Here is a 19,512-nt window from a genome sequence, read left to right as displayed (position 1 = left end):
GAAATTAGTGCAATGGTGCGGTAGTTTGAACATTCTTTGGCATTGCCCTTCTTTGGGATTGGAATGTAAACTGACCTTTTCCAATCCTGTGGCCATTGTTGAGTTTTCCAAATTTGCTGGCATATTGAGTGTAGCACTTTTACTGCATCGTCCTTTAAGATTTTGAATAGTTCAACTGGAATGCTGTCACCACCACTAGCTTTATTGTTGCTCAGACTTCCTAAGGCCCATTTGACTTCACATTCCAGGATGTCTGGCTCCAGGTCAGTAACTACCCCACTGTGGTCATCAGGGATGTTAAGCTCGCTCTTGTATAGTTGTTCTGTATAATTTTGCCACCTTTGTTTAATCTCTTCTGATTCTGTGAGGTCCCTACCATTTTGGTCCCTTATCATACCCAACTTTGCATGAAACGTTCTCTTCATATCTCCAATTTTCTTGAAAAGATCTCTGGTCCTCCCCATTCTATTGTTTTCTTCTATTTGTTTGCACTGTTCATTTAAGAAGGCATTCTTATCTCTTCTAGCTTTTCTCTGGAATTCTGCATTCAATTGGGTGTATCTTTCTCTTTCTCCCTTGCCTTTCACTTCCCTTCTCTCCTTAGCTATTTGTAAAGCTTCCTCAGACAGCCATTTTGATTTCTTGCATTTCTTTTTCTTTGGGATGGTTTTAGTTGCTACCTCTTGTACAATGTTGCGAACCTCCGTCCATAGTTCTTCAGGCACTCTGTCTATCAGATCTAATTCCTTAAATCTATTTGTCACCTCTACTGTGTATTCGTCGGGGATATGATTTAGTTCATACCTGAGTGGCCTAGTGCTTTTCCCTACTTTCTTCAATTTAAGCCTAAATTTTGCAACAAGAAGCTCATGATCTGAACCACAATCAGCTCCTGGTCTTGTTTTTATTGACTGGATAGAACTTTTCCATCTTTGGCTGCAGAGCACATAGTCAATCTGATTTCTGTGTTGACCGTCTGGTGATGTCCATGTGTAGAGTCGTCTCTTGGGTTGTTGGAAAAGAGTGTTTGCTATGACCATTGTATTCTCTTGACAAAATTCTACCAGCCTGTGCCCTGCTTCATTTTGTACTCCAAGGCCAAACTTGCCTGTTATCCCAGTTATCTTTTGGCTTCCTACTTTAGCATTCCAATCCCCCATGATGATAAGCACATCATTTTTTGGCGTTGCTTCTAGAAGGTGTTGTAGGGCTTCATAGAACTGATCAACTTCATCCTCTTCAGCAGCAGTGGTTGGGGCATAGACCTGGATCACTGTGATGTTGAATGGTTTGCCTTGGATTCGAACTGAGATCATTCTGTCATTTTGGGGATTGTATCCCAAGACTGCTTTTCCTACTCTCTTATTGATTATGAAGGCTACTCCATTTCTTCTGCGAGATTCTTGTCCACAGTAGTATACCTGATGGTCATCTGAATTAAATTCACCCATTCCTGTCCATTTTAGTTCACTGATTCCTAAAATGTCGATGTTCAGTCTTGTCATTTCTTGTTTGACCACGTCCAGCTTGCCCAGCTTGCCTTGATTCATGGGCTTTGCATTTTAGAAACGTCTATATGTTAAGTGCCGTCTGGTCTTTACTTTTCTGGAATTCCACATGCTATGTCACATGCTTGCCTGATCTCTCCCTAATCCCATCCCAGACTCATATTAACAATATGTATGGCGGGCTAAAAAAAAGTATTGTGCTCAAAAGCTGAACAAATTAATCTCTGAGAAAGATAACGTACTTTCACTGTGCTTTAGAATCAGATTGTCCTGTTTTGCACTGGAATATCCAGCTGCAAAAACAAATTGAAAGTGCAGTATCTAGCATGTGCAGAATGAATTCACGGCAGAACTAGCCTTAAATATTGCTGCATTACTTCCTATATGCTGATACATGGTTTTGCAGAGGTAATAAAGAGGCATATGGAGAAAAAGGCTGAAAATGTATTTTTAATTGGTCACTCAGGCAACAAGTGAAATCTGATTTTCTTGTATACACATAATAGAGTTACTAACATAAAAGATGAGCAATATATTATTAGCATCACAAGCACATTATCCATAGATATGGCTGTGAGGTGGTATGTACATTTTAAAAAGTGCTAAGGTGTAGTGGCAATGTTTTGTGTCCTGATGGCACCTGGGTTTAGCCATTTTGTGACACAGAGTGTTGGACTGGATATGCCATTGATCTGATCCAGTATTTAGAAATACTTTAATTTATCCTTTTTTATCACTACTTCATTACTATTGTTTGTAGGCTAAGGACACTTCCATATTTACCAATAAGGAGGATGTATTTTTCACAAGATCATTCTCTACACTGTACATCCCATTACTCCATCCCATGGTTTTTCTGAAGATCCCTTCAGGAGTCACTTTCCAAGGGGCAGAGGAGTCTGTTATAGAAAAAGGAGTTGACAGATCTTTCTTGGGGGTTGAACAGCTTGGATCCAGGCCTAAGTCTTGATATTCAGCCCACAGTTACAAAGATATGTTTGTTTATTTTAACTTTGGCTTGTAGAGCTAATTCTTGACCACAAAATGAAGATTATTTCTGCTTCTGTAAGAATAACTTTTCTTCTCTGTGCTGGTTTCAGAAGCTGCTGTTCTCTCTGGGAGGCTCTTTCCTGTATTATGCTGATCACTTCAAACTGTACAGTGGATTCTGTGCAAACCACATAAAAGTCCAGAAAGTTCTTGAAAGAGGTAATTGCATTGGTGAGGTAATCCTTGCATGTGACTGATTTTAAGCAGCAAAACAATAATTTTTGCAGGGTGAGAACATTCTGAAAATGATTTTTGCTTTAGTTTTGCTCTCAGCCATATAATAAAATATGGCACTTAGGAAACGAGACAGGGTCTACCAGCATTGCTCATATTTCTTTTGATTTTGGTTGTCCTTCTTTATTTCTGGAACTGCTTTTCCTGTGTCTCTTATGTGCACATAAGAAGAGAGGGTAGTGAGGTTTTGCAAGCTTTAAAAAAAAACAACACTTAATTTGTCCGGACAACAGCTGACACTCAGTCTTTTTCCTAACAAAAAAAAACATATCCAAGAATAATTTTACTGATTGATAGATGTGGCCTGAAAGAATTTGTTGTTATAGCTGCTTCTGAGTAGATTTTCATGTGAACCAATGTCAGTGTGGCAGTGTGGCATAGGAATCACTGCTAGACTAGGATGGGACACATTAGTTGTGCCTCCTCTGCCATGAATCTTGCTAGGTGACCTTGGGCCAGATGTCTCTCCAAGCCTAACCCAATTTACAAAGTTGTTAGGATGAAAGTTACCATGTAAGTCACCCTAAGCTCCATGGAGGAATGGGGGGATAAAATGTGATAGACTGCAAAAGAGTGGACTGGTTCTTGTGGTAATAGTCCATTTCAGAGGCAAATCCTAGATGTATCAATGTTCCCAGTCTTAATGTGATGCTGACTGCATCAGGATCTGTATTAGGGCGTCTCCAATGACAGTCAACTGGTGCAGATGCAGATCGACTAACAGATGCTGTTTCGGTAAACTTGTGTTGCTTCTGAAAACAGCAACTTTTATACTAATTGAATGACATGCTCATGAGTCAGTATGGTAGCCTAAGCAACATAAAGCAAAGTGTAGATGGAAATATTTTTTCCTTTGATCTGCTCACATGAGGTCTGTGCTGGTCTCTCCATTTTTAAAAAGGCTCCTTAGGATTTGCAAAGTTCAATAAAAAAAAGGTCATTCCAAATATTCATTGCTAGTGATGAAAAATGAAATGATCCTATTGTATTTATCAACCCAGTGATGTCTGGGATGCTTTGTCTACTGATCCACTGAGAGTGTTGATTGCGTTAATCGTGTAACCGAATCCTCTGTAGCCTGCCTATGATGAGTTGTTTCCCACTGCAAACAAAACAGTACAATGGCCCTGATCAACTTTATCCCATTGAGTAGTAGTTGTATGTAGATAATGTGATCTGCGATGCTTGGGAGAAGTTTGTGTGGATCCTTTCTGAAAACTAACATCCACATTTTCCCCCCTTCAGCTAAAACAGATAAAGCCTTCAAGGCATTTTTGGATGCTCGCAACCCTGCAAAGCAGCATTCTTCCACACTGGAGTCCTTTCTCATCAAGCCAGTGCAGAGAGTTCTGAAGTACCCACTGCTCCTAAAAGAGTTGGTATCTCTGACAGACACTGAGAGTGAGGAGCATCACCACCTCACAGGTACTTTGCAGGAACTCACAATTGTAGCAGAAGTTCAATGGAATAATTAAGAAATCACACACGGAGCACTTTGAGATTATATATTTCTTAATCCTTCGAACTAATATATATATATTAGTTTTATGCTATATATTAGCCTTTTGTGGTGTAGGGTAGTAAGGCAGCCGAAATGCTGTCTGAAGCTCTGCCCATGAGGCTGGGAGTTTGATCCCAGCAGCCGGCTCAAAACATATATTGAATCAGACCATTGGTCCATCAGTATTGTCTGCTCAGACTGATGAGGTCTCTCCAGGGTCTCAGAGATCTTTTAACTGGAGATGCTGGGGATTGAACCTGGGATCTTCTGCACCCCAAGGAAGTAGTCTACCTCTGAACTATCGCCCCTCCCTGTGGTTTCCCATGTGACTTGGGTGGTCTTAACTGTTCTGTAAATCTTTTCTTTGGAATACTTTTGTTGATCTAGTTAAGGCTCCAGAACCATCTGGAGAGCCCCCTCTATTGATCAAGACAGGAGCCCCTGAAAGTGGTTTGCATTGTCATCTGTTCCACTTCAAATAGCATAATGAAACCCCTTGGCCCTCTGTGGTTTCAATGTACTTGTTTCTTGAATTTCCTAAGGTAATATTCCAAGATTTTAAGCAGATTCATTGCACATTTTATTCTGATACATGCAACTAAACTACTGACTTATTTTGAACACTGCAGAGGCACTGAAAGCAATGGGAAAAGTAGCCAGCCACATCAATGAGATGCAGAAAATTTATGAAGACTATGGTGCTGTGTTTGACCAACTGGTTGCAGATCAAAATGGAATTGAGAAGGAGGTAAGGGAACACTTTAATTCCTGCAAGTAACCCAATCCTTAGGGCAGTTTGGCCTCTGTCCTGATGGAATAATTAAGCCATTTTTAACTTGTGTAACTACACTCCTTCTGTGGGTAGCTCTTAATAGAAATTAGAAGCTTTCAACAGGAAAATGCCACTCACCAGCAACTTCTTGAGCAGTTTGGATTGCTGTCTGTTTCACGTATTAATAGTGTAAAGTAATTGTGTTTCTTACCCCACTGTTATTCCAAGCAAATGGCAGAACAATACAGCTATGGCTTTAAGCTAAAATTTAAGTCCAGTGCCATCTTTAAAACCAACGTTTTTTTGAAGGTATAAACTTTCATGTGCATGCACACTTTGTCAGATACAAAGCAGACTAACTTGGTTGGTCCTAGAGGTGCCACTGGACTTTGTTCTGTTGCTTCAGACCGACACAGCAACCCACCTGAATCTATTCCTAAGAACAGATGACTTATTTTAAGGGCCAGGTTCCATACTGAAAGATTGCTAGGGCCATAGGATGTCTGGAATCTTGTGTCTATGTTTAGACCATCTAATATAAAGGGCACCACAAAATAATGCTTGGGAAACTGAGATGCAGAAATCAGCTTCAGATTACTTCAGATGTTTTTCACTGAAAGCTGTATCATGATAAATGTTGCCACTGTTATTGAAGGAATCATTTGCTTACCTTGTTCACAAGCTGTTTTATCTAGCTTCATTAGAATCAAGGAAATGTGTATTCTCTTTTGTTTCTTGGGTCACCTTCTCTTTTTATGAACGCTTAAAACATGCCTTCTGTTTTGCAATGAGCACAGGTCACAGAACTTTCAATGGGAGAGCTTCTTATGCACTCGACTGTTTTGTGGCTGAATCCATTCCCATCCCTAGGCAAAACCAGAAAGGACTTGGAGCTCACAGTGTTTGGTGAGTCACCTGACCTAAATTATCACCTGCAGTAGACACTTCACTAGGAAGCAAGGGAACAATGGATGCCAGTAACTCTCCTGCTCTGAAGAAAAAAGTAGCAACTAAATAATATTAACTCTGCTCCTTAATTCCCGAAACCTCTTCGCCTACAATGGGTTGAAGTCAGATTCCTGCAAGAGGAGCTGGATTTTCTTCTCCAGCTGCATCCACCATTATGGGCCCCCCAAGAGTACTGCTGGCTATGATATGGAAGTCTGTATGCGTGTGGGGATGGAGGCTGGTGAAGATCCTGTCCCTTGGCTCCAGGAAGTGGCTTGGTGATAGTGGATCCAACCCACTATCTTAGTAAATGTTATGAGCTAGGTACCTATTACAGAAGCAGGGAGGTTAATACAGAAAAACAGTATGAGGCATGGCTGATGTGAGAGTTGGAACAGGATACAGCTCAACTCACACCACTCTCAGAGCTCTCATATATCTTTACTCTTGTCATTAAAATGAGTGACTTCTTGTTGTACTCATATATAATTACAGTCCACTTTCTATAGAAAATTCAAAATTTGTGTCATGCCTTCTGATGCATTGCAAAGTAGGGCTGCCAACTTTTTTACAAGGCCCTGGCCCTGTGCCTCACCCAGCCACTTACTCTCCAGAACTGTGTGACACTGCAGCACCTATTTTTACAGGATCCATTTTTCTACTATGAAAAATAAAAAGGCTTTTTATTTTTGTTAACAATCTTGCCCTAGAGCACAAAAGCACTCTGGTAAATCAGACCAAAGGTTTTGTAGAATCATAAAGATTCTATAGCTTTTTAATGAATTCAATAATGCGACTGAAACTGAGGGCTTATCTATGTATTTATTTTAATAACAGTAGTTCCTCTCTCCAGTTAGAATCAGTTTTCAGCCTGCCTGAAGCCTAGATCCATGAAAGGACAGGCATAGGTGGTGGCTCTATGAGCTGAGGTCTGCTTATGTCACCTATCTTCTACCTTGCAAGGGAGAGCACATGACTGACTGCCGGTTTCTCCTCCTCCACTGGGATCTTCTCGCCCAGCTTCTTCCCCCACCAGCTTCTCTGCTGGGCTTCACCCCCCACCCCCAGCTCCTGTGGCAGCTTGCCCTGTTGCCCAGCCTGTCTAAACAGTTTTCAGACAGCCAACTCTTTATCCACTGCTGGGCTCTTCTCCCACCGACTCCCCTTATTTGGCCTCTTCTCCATCAGGTCCTCCACTGTCACTTCTAAGCTCGGCACCCACCCAGCTCATGGTGTAACTGCAGCTCCTTGCCTAGCTTGGGCCTGCACCTGCCCTGCCATTGCCCCACCTCCCTGCACTCCATAATGGAGACAGGAAGATAGCAGATGGTCCATTACCCACCCAGCACAGAGGATTGTGGTCATTCCTTTCTCTCCCAACTTAGGGCACACCCATGCCTGCCCCACCTTGCCTTCTCTAGTTTGTGTCGTGGCTGTGGTGGCCTTCTCTGGGATCCTGTCATCTGACCACCTCACCAGTAAGTCTTGGGAGAATCACAGAAATGGTGCTAGTACACAGTACCAATCCATGCTGGCATAAAAATAACCCTGGATTTAGACAAAGCAGAGAATTTCTGCAGTTCATCCCCTTTCACGTCTGCACAGTTGGATCTGCTCTTTAAATAACTAGTATCAACTAGATTGCATTGCCGGTTGTTTGTCTCTCTGTGTGTGTTCTGTCTGTGCTATCAAAAAGAGACTGCAAAAGTCTGATTAGCTAAGATTTGTGATCAGACACTGAAGGCCATCTTACAAACATGGACACACACTCAATTGTCATCATTTTGTTTGTTTATTTCCAGTACATGCACTATTTTAGCCTAGCTTACAAGTTGTCTGCTGCATTCCAAAATGGAAGTAGTAATCATGCAAACTGCTGTGCTGTCAGTATATGTAATTTTTGAGTGATGCACCTCTGTATTATAAGTAACTCTTGATAAGGGACCAAATAGCATTTGTATATAATAAAGGTTATAATTATCAAGGTATATTTCAACTAGCACTCTTGTTGCAGTTCATTTCACTTTACTTCGTTTTTGAAGCTCGTTATCTGAGAACAAGTACTTGCACGTTACTCAGTCATACATGCTTCTTCCTCCTGGAACTGCAAGTTGAAGGATTTTCTTAAAGAACACTGGATTTGCACAGTTGCAAAAGTTGGCACTGCTTTTACCCACAATACATTTAATCCAGTTTACTGGGTGGGTGGGTGGGGGAATAGTGAAGATAAGGAATGAAAATGGAGTAGAGATCTTGGAAGGGACCGTGAAGCAACTAGTTGTGGCTTCCACAGAAGAAATGAACAGATGAGAGGGTACATGGCTGGACTGGCACAATGGATCATGTTTAATCAAAAAATAATGGAGGGGGAGGTGGGTCAGAGTTCAGACTAGAGTATCTAGGACAATCATGCAAAGTTTGTTCTTCAATGAAGACATTCTCAATTTGGCTCACCTGCATGTCTAGGACATGGAAGCCAAACAGATGTTTATAGTATGCAATAGCATTCATTACATAGACATCTGTAGAAGACAGTGCATCTTGACAACTGGACACACTCTGGGTTCAAAGAAATAAAATGTCAACTAATCCTTTAACAAAGCATAACGTATAAAAGGATTTTTTCTTCATTTATCTTAGTGTTCAGACGAGCTGTCATACTAGTATATAAGGAAAACTACAAGCTCAAAAAAAAGTTGGTAAGTTACTTTGGTCCACTTTTTGACGCCCACATTTATTTATTATCTTTATAGCTTACTTTTCTACTAGTCATCTTCCAAAGTGGTTTACATAAAGAGAACCTCTCAGGCTTTATGATCCTGTGACCAGTGACAAATCCCGCATCTTTCCTCTTCTTGTTTCTGGTCTCAGGGCCACTGGCTGGTTGAGTAAAATTCTTTCTGGCTGGGAGGGTGGAAGAAAGTTCCCAGTGTCTCTCTCATCTCAGACTGTAGTCTGGGTCAGGGTGAGAAATCACCCATGCAATTCCTCTGAGCTATGAAACTATTTATTAGTTGGCAGCTACATCTGTGACTGCAGTGGTGAAAGGAAAACTGCCTGTTCCATTGTGGAAGTTGCTGCCAGCCATCAACCCCAAATCACTAGGCTACCATTGGTGCATGAGACTGCTCATTATGGGAAGAGGGTAGTACAAAACTGGGCCTGGCTAGTTTTGAGTGATTTCCCTTTGCATTTAGTGCAATATTATAACATCAATGTCAGTGACCATATTAATATTGAACATTGAATTCTGGCAAGCAAAATGGTTGGACTGACCAGGTGACTCAGTCTTCAGCCAAGAAACATGCTCTGCTTAGAATGACTCCATGAAGAACTTAAGGCTGCCTGTCCCTTGTTAAATGCTGGGCCCAAAGCCAAACCTTCTAAGTTTCCCTGAGAAATATTTATAATCTTTACTTCACAAGCCCCCCAAACGTCTTTGTTAAAGGTTGACATTTATATAGTAAAGAACGCATTGTGTTTGAGGAATTCTAATAGGCCACCTGGATCAATATATCTATCCCAGACAAATTCATTTGGAAGCTCTGTTGGTTTCAATGGGACCTCATTTAAAATCAAACAAATCTGTTAAAATGCATCTACCTTTAAATATATATAAAATTAATTTTTCTTTCTTTTCTTCCCTTCATAAGCCAACTAATGTCCGTACCACGCATGCTCATGGTGACTTGGATTCATTCAAGTTCCGCTGGCTGATTCCTTTATCTGCTCTTCAAGTCCGACTGGGGAATACAGCAGGTAACTTTCATAAAACTATAGGTGCATGATCCTTAAGCTGAGTAGCAATAAGGCAAGTTACTTGTGGAAGTGTGTCAGCATTTATTGCTTTCTAACATCTTCCTAACCTCTACATGTTGGAAAGGTTGAAGGTGGGTTGAAAAGCATTAACTGGGTAGTTAATCAAGTAACACATTAATCACAGTTTTTAATGGCAGTTGTGAAAAGAATTTCAGTGTCTCTAATGTAGCTCTGAACAATTTATGTGCATCTCTAGATCAGAAAATACATTTAATGCTCTCTGTATTTACTCAAATGAAAATTCACTTCTAAATAGCCTCAAAATGTCTAGTATCTAGAAAGCTTTGTTTAATTGGATAAAAGAAAGCGAGCCAATGGACTAAAAGCTTCACATTGGTTGGCAACTGTACTTTCATGTTAATTTTAATTTCATGCTAGCCTAGCAAAGAGTACTGAGTTGCTAATGTGATGACACTGTTAAATGCCCTCAGAATGTATATAAGGGCAGGATATATTTTTTCCCTAGCATACCCTCTTAATTTTCCCATCCATGCAATGAGAATGAATTTTTGCCAATATTATAATTCAGTTTTTATGTGAGAATATATATACTGTGAACAGCAGAAGGAAAGGAAATGAGCAATGGGGTCAAATATCCCTGCAAGATTAATTGCTAACAAGAGATAATTGATAATTTAAGAGAAGGCCACGGATGTGACTACTTAAATCACAAAACTTCCATGAAAATCATGTTTGTTTGAGCCTATTTTCAGTGTTGTATGGAAAGTACTTTGCTAGATATTGAAATCATGAAATATTTACAACAGCAAGGATTTTTTCTCTATATGCAGGAGCAGAAAACAACTGCATCTGGGAAATGATTCATACTAAATCAGAATTAGAAGGAAGACCTGAAACAACCTTCCAGCTGTGTAGCAGGTACACTTCCTAGTGTTGATCATGGGACTTTATTCCCGGATAGATTGTTTCCTCTTTCCATCCATTAAAAACTTAGCCGTTTTTTTAATATAAAGGTTTGGTAATTGTGATTATAAAAATGTACTGCACAGGATATTACTTGTTTAGCTCGGACAGCTGTGTGAGCCTACTATTTGCTTAAAAGAACTAAGCCTTCATGCCGATTCTCCATTTTTTACTTCACCTTCAAGGTTTCATTCCATTTCAACTTTCAAGAACCTGCCTGATTTAAAATGTAATTATGTTTCCTCACATCTACAGCGACTGCGAAAGCAAGACCAATATAGTCAAAGTGATTCGTTCAATACTAAGAGAGAATTTCAGGCGTCAAATAAAATGTGACTCACCTTTGGAGAAGACGTGTAAGAGTCGGCTGGTTCTGCAAAAGAATCGAATTCCTGTTTCAGCAAAACTGGGTGAGATGAAATTTTCTGCACACAAACATAAACATTTATATCCATGGCATTTTAATACTGCTCTCAGATGTTTAGATACACATCAAAGTGTGATGAGCTATACCCTTTGGAAAGTGTTTGATAAGTCCAGTGATTGTTGCTCTTATAGCAGTGGAATTAGACTTATTCCTCTGTAAATTGTACTTCCACCCATAGCAGAAGGGTTGCATGATGCTGTATTGTGCTGTCTTTCTGTTGGTTGAAAAGCTAAAGTCGCACTGATGTTCCATTGAGTTTTCTGGCTAACCAAAACACCTCCTTCCTAATTGTTTTGGTAAAGTCACTTATTTGGTTCCCGACTCCTCCAGCTGGGTGACCTTGAACTTATCACAGTTCTCTTAAGAGCTGTTTTCTCAGAGCAATTCTTCTCGAGCTCTTTCAACCTCACCTACATCATAGGGAGAGGAAGGAAAGGTGATTGTAAGCCGCTTTGTGACTCCTTTGAGTAGTGAAAAGCGGGGTATAAAAAAACAGCTGTTCTTATTTTATAGTAGCTACATTGCATCGAGTACAATCTAGCATTGGAAATAGGCAAGCAATTTGGAAAGCTAGTCCAAAGAGTGTCTTCTGTTGCTGCTTAGGGTCCTCAGGCTACCTTAGTCCCTCTACATGAGAGGATATGGGCTTGCATGCTCCCTAGGCACTTGGGGGCTCCAAGTTACCTTGATGTCAGCTTATGCCTGGATTTATAAAGATGATTTGCAAAGAGCCAGTCCACATAAAGTCATTCATTCAGCAGCTTTTGTCTAACTGTGGCTACTGAAGTACTATGTCATTTGAAATGGCTGGTTGAAGGATTTCTGAAGGGAAGGAAGGGGGAACCTTGCAGCCAGCCCTGTGTGTGCCACTGCTAACTAGATCAGCCCCCACTAACTGAAAGCAGTTCATGTCAGGCAATAGCTTCAGAGTCACCTAGTGCTGACTGACCTCCCAGGCCTTATGGACAAGGGCAGGAATTCCCTTGCTGTGGCAGCTGGCTCCACTTGAATAGCAACCACTGCTGTTCCTCTTAGGCACTGGAGCAATGTGCTGGCTTTCACAGCTACCAAGAAGGAAGCTTCCCCCACCTCCGTGGTGCTGGTGTGATTTATAACACCTCACATACATATGTATCCATAACTCCCCATGTCCAGGTGCCAAGTTCAAAATTTGTGAAAAGTCTTGCCCATGCCTGTGTGAAGATGGCGCAAGAATGCCTCAGTTCAGCCTGACCAGCTACCTGTTACGGTACCTGCAGGACCACCTTTCCTTGTACGCCCCCCAAAGACTTCTAAGATCCAGTGAGCAAAATTGGCTCAAGATCCGTGGCCCTAAAGAGATTAAATTGGCCTCAGCCAGGGCCCAGCCTGGTGGAATGAGATCAGATCAAATGAGATCAGAGCCCAGTGGGACCCTGAACGGTTCTGCAGGGCTTGTAAAACAGAGCTGTCTTGCCAGGCCTATGGTTGAGGCCCAAAGCAGCATCGGAATTGTGCTGGCCTCCTTCCATAGCCCCAGTTTATGTGTCAATGGGGGCCCTCCCAATTCCTCTCTCTCCTTCTCCAGCAAGTATAAGATCTGGGCAGCTGACGCCAGAACTGTGTCTTAGATTTTAACTGTATTTAACTGTATTTCAATTAAGAGTTTTCCATTTTAAATCATATTAGTTTATATATGTGTTTTATTCTGAAGTAATCCGCTCAAAATCTCAGGAGATGGGGCAAAAATAAACACTGACATTATTTATTTATTTATTGCATGGCATTTGTATAGTGCAGGCAAGGAGATCCTAGGATTGTCTGGCAGCCAGGCAAGAGTCATTTGGAGGTAGTTTGTCATTGTCTGCCTCCATGTCATGTGACCCTAGTGTTCCTTGGAGATCTCTCTAGTCAGGGTCAAGCCTGCTCAGCTTCCAAGAGTGGGCCTGCCTGGGCCATTCAGGTCAGATTCCAATGGAGAGATTATAATTTAATGGTAAGATTTTTGTTATTAGTATTACAGGTTGTCATTATTGTTTATACAATTCCTTTTATCGGACTGAAATTACTTAAGTATTTTATATTGGGCAGCGTCCTCAAGATCCTTGAAGCTACTGAAGAACTCGTCCAGTAATGAATGGAGCACTGAGGCTGGCAAAGGCAATTCACTGGATTCTGATGAATGCAGCCTCAGCAGCAGTACTCAAAGCAGCAGCTGCCACACGACAGACAGCATCCTGGAATCTAAAAATTCATCTCCTGTGAAACATCTGCAGAGCTGTGCGTCTGATTTTTCCAACAGCCCTGTTAAGGAATCTGATATTCTAAGTGATGACGAAGATGACTACCAGCACATTCCAGAAAAAGGGAGTCCCACAAAGGACATAGAAATCCAATTCAAACGCCTGAAAATTTCTGAGAATGTCAGTGAGGTCACAGATGAGATGCATCCTCTTGAGAGCGATGATGGGCACGGGGCAGGAGAACATCCTAAACTAGTGCGTGCCCACTTCTGTCCCATTAAACGGAAGGTGAACAGTACCAGACGTGACAGAGGAACTTTGCTGACCATGCAAGAGCATCACCAATCACTTGACAGTCATCCTGATGCTTCAAATTTTGATCTTAATTCAATTTTAGAAAGGGAATTTAGTGTGCAGAGTTTAACTTCAGTGGTTAATGAAGACTGCTTTTATGAAACTGTGGACAGGCATGGAAAGTCCTAGCTTCCCGAGGCATATTTTTCCTCCTGCAAGATTCCAAAACAGATGATTGTTATATTCTGCGAAGCTACTAACTTTTCAACTTAATGCACTACTGTGTTTCTCCACAGAAGTAGTTGTAAAGGCTTAAGTTATTTTAATTTATTGTGGAACAAAAACATTAGTTTAAATCACCCAGAATCTGTAAACTAAGTTCTCTTTTGCATAAAATTAGGTACCTTTTAAAAAGTACAGGGAAAGAGGGGTGAAGAAAAAATGATCTACAATTTGATAAGGGTCCAAGCAGCTTTAGTGATTTGGGCATTTAATTTCCATGGTTTTAATTTTTTGCTTTATTTAAAGCAGTCAGATTTTTAATTGAGTTTAAAAAATAAAAGCCCACACTATGAAGCAAGATGTTGTTTATACTTTATTTTATATATATGTAAATACAAAAGTCTGTACTGTAATCTTATTGTATTTTTATTTTCTCTACAAGCCTGTACAGTAAAATGTTCAATTCAATAGGACTTTTGTTATGTTTTGCTTTTTTCTTGCAAGTATTGATCTCAACTTAGGCATTCAGTCTTCTGCCTGTTTTGTCCTTAAGCTATCAAATTGTCAATATAGGGAGAGTGTTGCAGTGTAGGGGAAAGCATGCAATTTAGTCTGTAATCCTGATGCTGATCTTCTGTCACCCTTACATTCACTTCAGATATGCTTTGCTCCCAGAAGATATGGAAATATGCACAGTTGCTGAAATCATTCCATTGGTAGATTTACATTCTTTCTTGCTTAGGTAACATTTAAAAGTTAACTAAAGCAATCTGTCATCCTCAGTCCCTTCCTGGGTGCTGCTGTTCTTCATTTTCTTCTTTCTTAGTTCTTCCCGGAAGTTGTAAGCAAACAGCTTTGGATCTTCATCACACATTTTCCTGTACACGTCACAAAGGTTTTTGAAGTGAAAAATTGAAAGATCCGTTGGGCGCAGAGTTGGATCAACATCAGCTAACATGAGCATCTGTTCAGCTTTTTTCAAACGTTCTGCTTCAGGAAACAAGATTCTGAAAAGAAGCAGTGGCAAGGATTGAGAAAAGGAGGCTGTACAAATTGTCATTATATTAAATTATGATTTTTAAAATTCATCAAGTCCAGAACTACTAGTGGCACCTAATCTCTGCAAAGTGACCATATTGTAATATAACTTGTTTCATTTTACGTTGTACAATCAGCCCACTTCAGGGACTTCAATGGCAAAACTTTCATACTTCTCACCAACTTCCTTAAGTAAAACATCTGATCAAACTTATATTGTAACAGGGCTAAGACTAATACAGCCTTTCCCTCAGAGGATGGATGTTTAACACACCTGAATAATGTGTGGCAGAGAGCTGGGGATGACTTAATCGGGCGGGGGACGGGGACCCTGCACAATCATGCTTTTTGATCTTGGCAACTATCTCTGCTCTTCTTGCACTTGGCTCAGGCATACATGCAGCTAGGGTAAGGACAGCAGTTACCTGAACACACCAAAGTACAGTATCCTGAGAAGCCAGAGTTATATGCATGTTGTTCGAACTCTGGAGTTTGACCTGGTGCATTTTAGATATATTCTCACATCTTCTCTCCCAACTTGGCTCATGACATTCTGTTATTCTCTACCTCTTCCTTCCCTCACAACAACAATCCCAAATTAACTCGAGCAAGTGTGATGGTCCCAAGGTAACCTAGCAAGCATCCAGAGCAGGGGTCTGGCCCTGGTTGCCCTAGGTGCCAGCTGAGCACTTTAACCACTATGCTTCACGTCTGAGCCATGGTAGCAGTTCTCACTGTCCTCAGCTGTTACAGTCATCAAGTAAACATGCAGATGTGAGTACACTTTAAGTAGCAGTTGCATCCACACTAATGATACAAGCAGAATTCAAACCTTATTCCTTGATGACAGTGTTTTCTTCTGAACTGAAAAACACTCTGAACAACTTTCTCCACCAGCTTAAAGGGCTGCTGTATCTTTGGTTGCACCAGTGGTGTAAAATGAATGACACTCACATCCACCTGTGAACCAAAAAAAAAATAAGACTCAACATATCTAAATTGATTTAATGAGAACCTGCATTTAAAGGAGGAGGAGTTTTTGATATCCTGCATTTCACTACCCCAAAAAGTCTCAAAACAGTTTAGGATGGCCTTCCTCTCCCCACAACAGAAACCCTGTGAGATATTCTCTGACAAGATAGCTCGGTCAGAACAACCCTCAAAGAGCTGTGACTGGTCCAAGGTCACCCAGCTGGCTGCATGTGGAGAAGTTTGGAATCAAACCCTGTTCTCCAGATTAGAGGCCGCCGCACTTAACCCCTACACCAAGCCGGCTCAGTAAGAGTAGAAATATTAGCCCCCTGAAAATGAAAAACTATTCCAGTCCCTCTGAAGAATGTAAGCTGGGCACATAAACCTCTCGCTGTAATAATTCAACAGAAACCAGACTCGAAAACTGGGACATAGGTTTCCATAGATTTCAAATGCACATGCAATTGTCTGCTTGGGATGGTTTGCGCTGCAACTTGTGACTTGTCCAGAGGCAAAGGAAATTTCTTTCATCAATGCAGAGGTATCTTTCCCTTTCATTCTGCAAGAAAGCCTATGCATAATTATCAATATCTTTCCAGCCCCAGTGAAAGGCAGTTCTCCAGTCCTGTTCTGCAGCCATTGGACTGCTTCAGCATCCTGGTGCTTATTTCTTTTCCTACAGCAGCCACTCAGCTCTCTGGCCAGCACACTGTACACTCATCCGGTTTGTAAGCTAAATCAGGGAGGTTGTGATGGTCACAGTCAACCTCCTTTGTGTCTAACAGAGCATGAAAGCAATGGCCAATCAGTGTCTTTGGAATCTGTGGAGAAAGAAGGCGGGGTTGACCCCGAGTCTCCCAGACCTTACCCCAATAGTCTAGCCACACAAGTGACTGATTTACGTTACATCTAAGCTCAGTCCATGCCCAGTCAACTCATTTAAGTGTACTTCCAGAGTTACATCAATCAGCCCTAAGCAATTTTGTGGAGGAATGATTCATGATTCACCTTTCTAAGCACATTCCCATCAAAAAGGTGGGACAAGAAGTGATTAAAAATAAATGTACAGGTGAGTAGGGAATATACAACACTGGCTGAGTTACAAAGAAGCACCGATAGTCATAGGTTAACAGAACTATATTTTACTGTTCTTAAAAATAGTTTGTTTACTTAAATAATACTTATTTGGGAAACTTCTCAAGTGCTTTGAAAGCTATGTTTCCCTTGTCAGGCCTCCAAAAACCTAGTCTAAAAATGCCTCACACCCCACTACTGAGCCTTTGCCCAGGTGGTTCCCCTCCCCCCCTCCCCCACCTTTTTGGAGCAGTTTTGATTTGTTTTGTTTTGAAAAGCTAGGGAAGTAGGAGACACCCCTCCCTTTCCAAGAGGCTGTTCCAGAGGCACGAGGCAGCCACTGATTAAGTTCAGCCCCAGTTCATTGCTGGGCATACTTTAGACAAGGCGGTTACTGTCAGTAGACCTTGCTGGAAAGACCAAAGCTGCTGCATCTGAACGTGTACATATGAGGGTAAGTCAAAAGTATTGCTCCTAGGATTCCGGTTCATGCATGCACAGGTTGATTCTAAACAAAATGATTTTCTTGAAGGACACAGGACAATTATGGGGGCTTATTATGACGCAGTTTGAAGAAAACTGGAAACTTCATTGGTGTGAAAAAGCCAAGAAAGTTGTACTGAGGAATTTCCCCCCCCCCATCATGACAATGCACCTGCTCATTCTTGAAGGGTAGCAAGGGCTGTACTACAAGAATTTGATTGGGAAACCTTACCTGATCTTGCCCTTTCAGACTTCTTTTTATTCCCCAAACTCAAAAAACATTTAAAAAGAACACAATTTCAGTCCCTTGTGGATGCCAAAACGGCCATTTTGACGTGGTGTAAATTGAAGAATGAAGAATTCTTCAGGGAAGGTTTAGAGAAATAGAAACACTGCCATCAGAACTGCATAGACCTAGATGGATAATATGTTGAGAAACAATAGCTTTGTGCCTTGATATTTCTTGTTTAATAACAGTTTCCATGATTTTGTAGCAATACTTTTTAACTTACCCTCATAAAGGCAGTCCTCCATATCGGGTCAATAGAGGATACAGCATAAAATCTGCCATGATGAATTTACAGCAAGCTGTAGTTATCCCTAGAGATCTCCCAGTTTTATTTTCCTGCCATCTGGCTACAGTTGGGACCTAGCTCTTAGAAGGGCTGTGGTGACAATGTGACAAGCAATGAACCAGGGAACTGCCTACTATGAGAATGAGAAATACGCCACTAAATTTCAGCAGCTCTGGTTTCAGAATCTGGAAAGGGTAACCCTGACAAGTAACATCTCCCTACTGTGTTCATTTCACCATCAGAAATCATTCTGGGTTCTACTAAAGATAAAACCTAATAATTTCTGAATTTATCCTGCTTTCATTGTAAGTTCACAATTCAGAGCTAAAATAGTTAACAAAGCCAAAAAGGTTTAAGTATGCCTAATTCTTTGGATGTTATCTATAGTTCAGAATAAGATGTTTAAGGACACCTTTATCCTAGAAAGGCCTGTTTTTTCATATACTGTGGTAATTAATTTTGGGAATACAAACTGACTTGCTTATTTTTTTTTTTCACCTACCATTCCCTTCCTCCAAGCCCAAAGCAGTGAACATGCTCTTCCCAATTTATCTGGCACAACTACCCTGTGAAGTAGGTCAAGGTGAGCGAAAGTGACAATCTTCAGGTCAACAGGAAATCTTAATCACCAAGTGGGCATTGGAGCCAAAGTGTCCCTGGCCCTAGTCTAACATGCTGATCAATATTTCCACACCGAGCTTCTTAAAATGCCTGAAAGGAAAACACTGTGTCAGGTGGAAGGCACACAGAAGTATGGCAGATCCCATCCCTTCTAACAAAAAGGCCCAAGGAATTAGATGGAACTCCATCTTTAAGGTGAAAGAACTGCAAAGTCAAGTTTACATGTGAATGTTTTCTGCTCGCGGGAATATGAAGCTCTTCCCACTGCTCTCCATTAGAGGCTTGAGTTCCTGGAACTTGAGGAAAGCTGCTTTGTTACTATGGCAATGGAATCAGGAGAATGCTGCTCACTTGCAACAGGATGCTTTAAAATTATAGGCATTATTATGTGCTATTTCTGGGCTGTGCATATTAGCAGGCAGAATTACAATAGGATACACATAAACATACTTAACATGGTTGATAACATTACTAGCCTCTCCACTTTATTGTGCAAATATTTTAATAGAGCAAAAATAATTTAAAGGAAAACAAAGCAAAAGCTCAGTTTCTTTGGGGAAGAAACACATGTTTGTCTCTATCCTAGCACTTCTTGTGCCATTTCGCCCCTAAAAGCAAGGGGGAAAATACATAAAGTGCAACAAGTGTTTCAGACTATTTAAAAAATTATAAAACCACAGTGAGCACAAGGGCAGCCCATGAAGCTCAAAATAAGTTTTCTGTTCCACATAATATATTTCTGGTAAGGCCTTGGAGAAGAAGCATGTTTCATGGTTTAAGTGCCACTCAGGGAAGCTGTCCCACCCCTGAGTGCCGCCTCCTCCAACT

The 19,512-nt window shown here is 41.0% G+C and overlaps 2 protein-coding genes across 12 annotated transcripts in view; one reads left to right on the top strand and one right to left on the bottom strand.

Moving 5' to 3' along the window:
- TIAM2 (TIAM Rac1 associated GEF 2) overlaps positions 1-14,392 on the top strand; it is a 127,136-nt gene extending 112,744 nt beyond the window's left edge. For all 6 annotated transcript variants that reach the window (XM_077348938.1, XM_077348928.1, XM_077348947.1 and 3 more), the window contains 9 exons: positions 2,609-2,717; positions 4,038-4,217; positions 4,923-5,041; positions 5,863-5,971; positions 8,654-8,712; positions 9,667-9,772; positions 10,624-10,711; positions 11,012-11,166; positions 13,254-14,392. In XM_077348938.1, the coding sequence (XP_077205053.1) occupies positions 2,609-2,717; positions 4,038-4,217; positions 4,923-5,041; positions 5,863-5,971; positions 8,654-8,712; positions 9,667-9,772; positions 10,624-10,711; positions 11,012-11,166; positions 13,254-13,888 (1,560 nt within the window). In that variant the 3' untranslated portion in view covers positions 13,889-14,392. The remainder of the gene's footprint in view (positions 1-2,608; positions 2,718-4,037; positions 4,218-4,922; positions 5,042-5,862; positions 5,972-8,653; positions 8,713-9,666; positions 9,773-10,623; positions 10,712-11,011; positions 11,167-13,253) is intronic.
- Positions 14,277-19,512, bottom strand: part of TFB1M (transcription factor B1, mitochondrial) — a 39,509-nt gene continuing 34,273 nt past the window's right edge. For all 6 annotated transcript variants that reach the window (XM_077349069.1, XM_077349028.1, XM_077349037.1 and 3 more), the window contains 2 exons: positions 15,792-15,919; positions 14,277-14,928 (listed from right to left, as the gene is read on the bottom strand). In XM_077349069.1, coding sequence (XP_077205184.1) covers positions 14,682-14,928; positions 15,792-15,919 — 375 coding nt within the window. In that variant the 3' untranslated portion in view covers positions 14,277-14,681. The remainder of the gene's footprint in view (positions 14,929-15,791; positions 15,920-19,512) is intronic.

The sequence above is a fragment of the Paroedura picta genome, chromosome 1 (genome assembly GCF_049243985.1).
Source record: "Paroedura picta isolate Pp20150507F chromosome 1, Ppicta_v3.0, whole genome shotgun sequence".
Classification (NCBI taxonomy): Eukaryota; Metazoa; Chordata; class Lepidosauria; order Squamata; family Gekkonidae; genus Paroedura; species Paroedura picta.
This window is presented reverse-complemented; position numbering and strand designations above follow the sequence as displayed.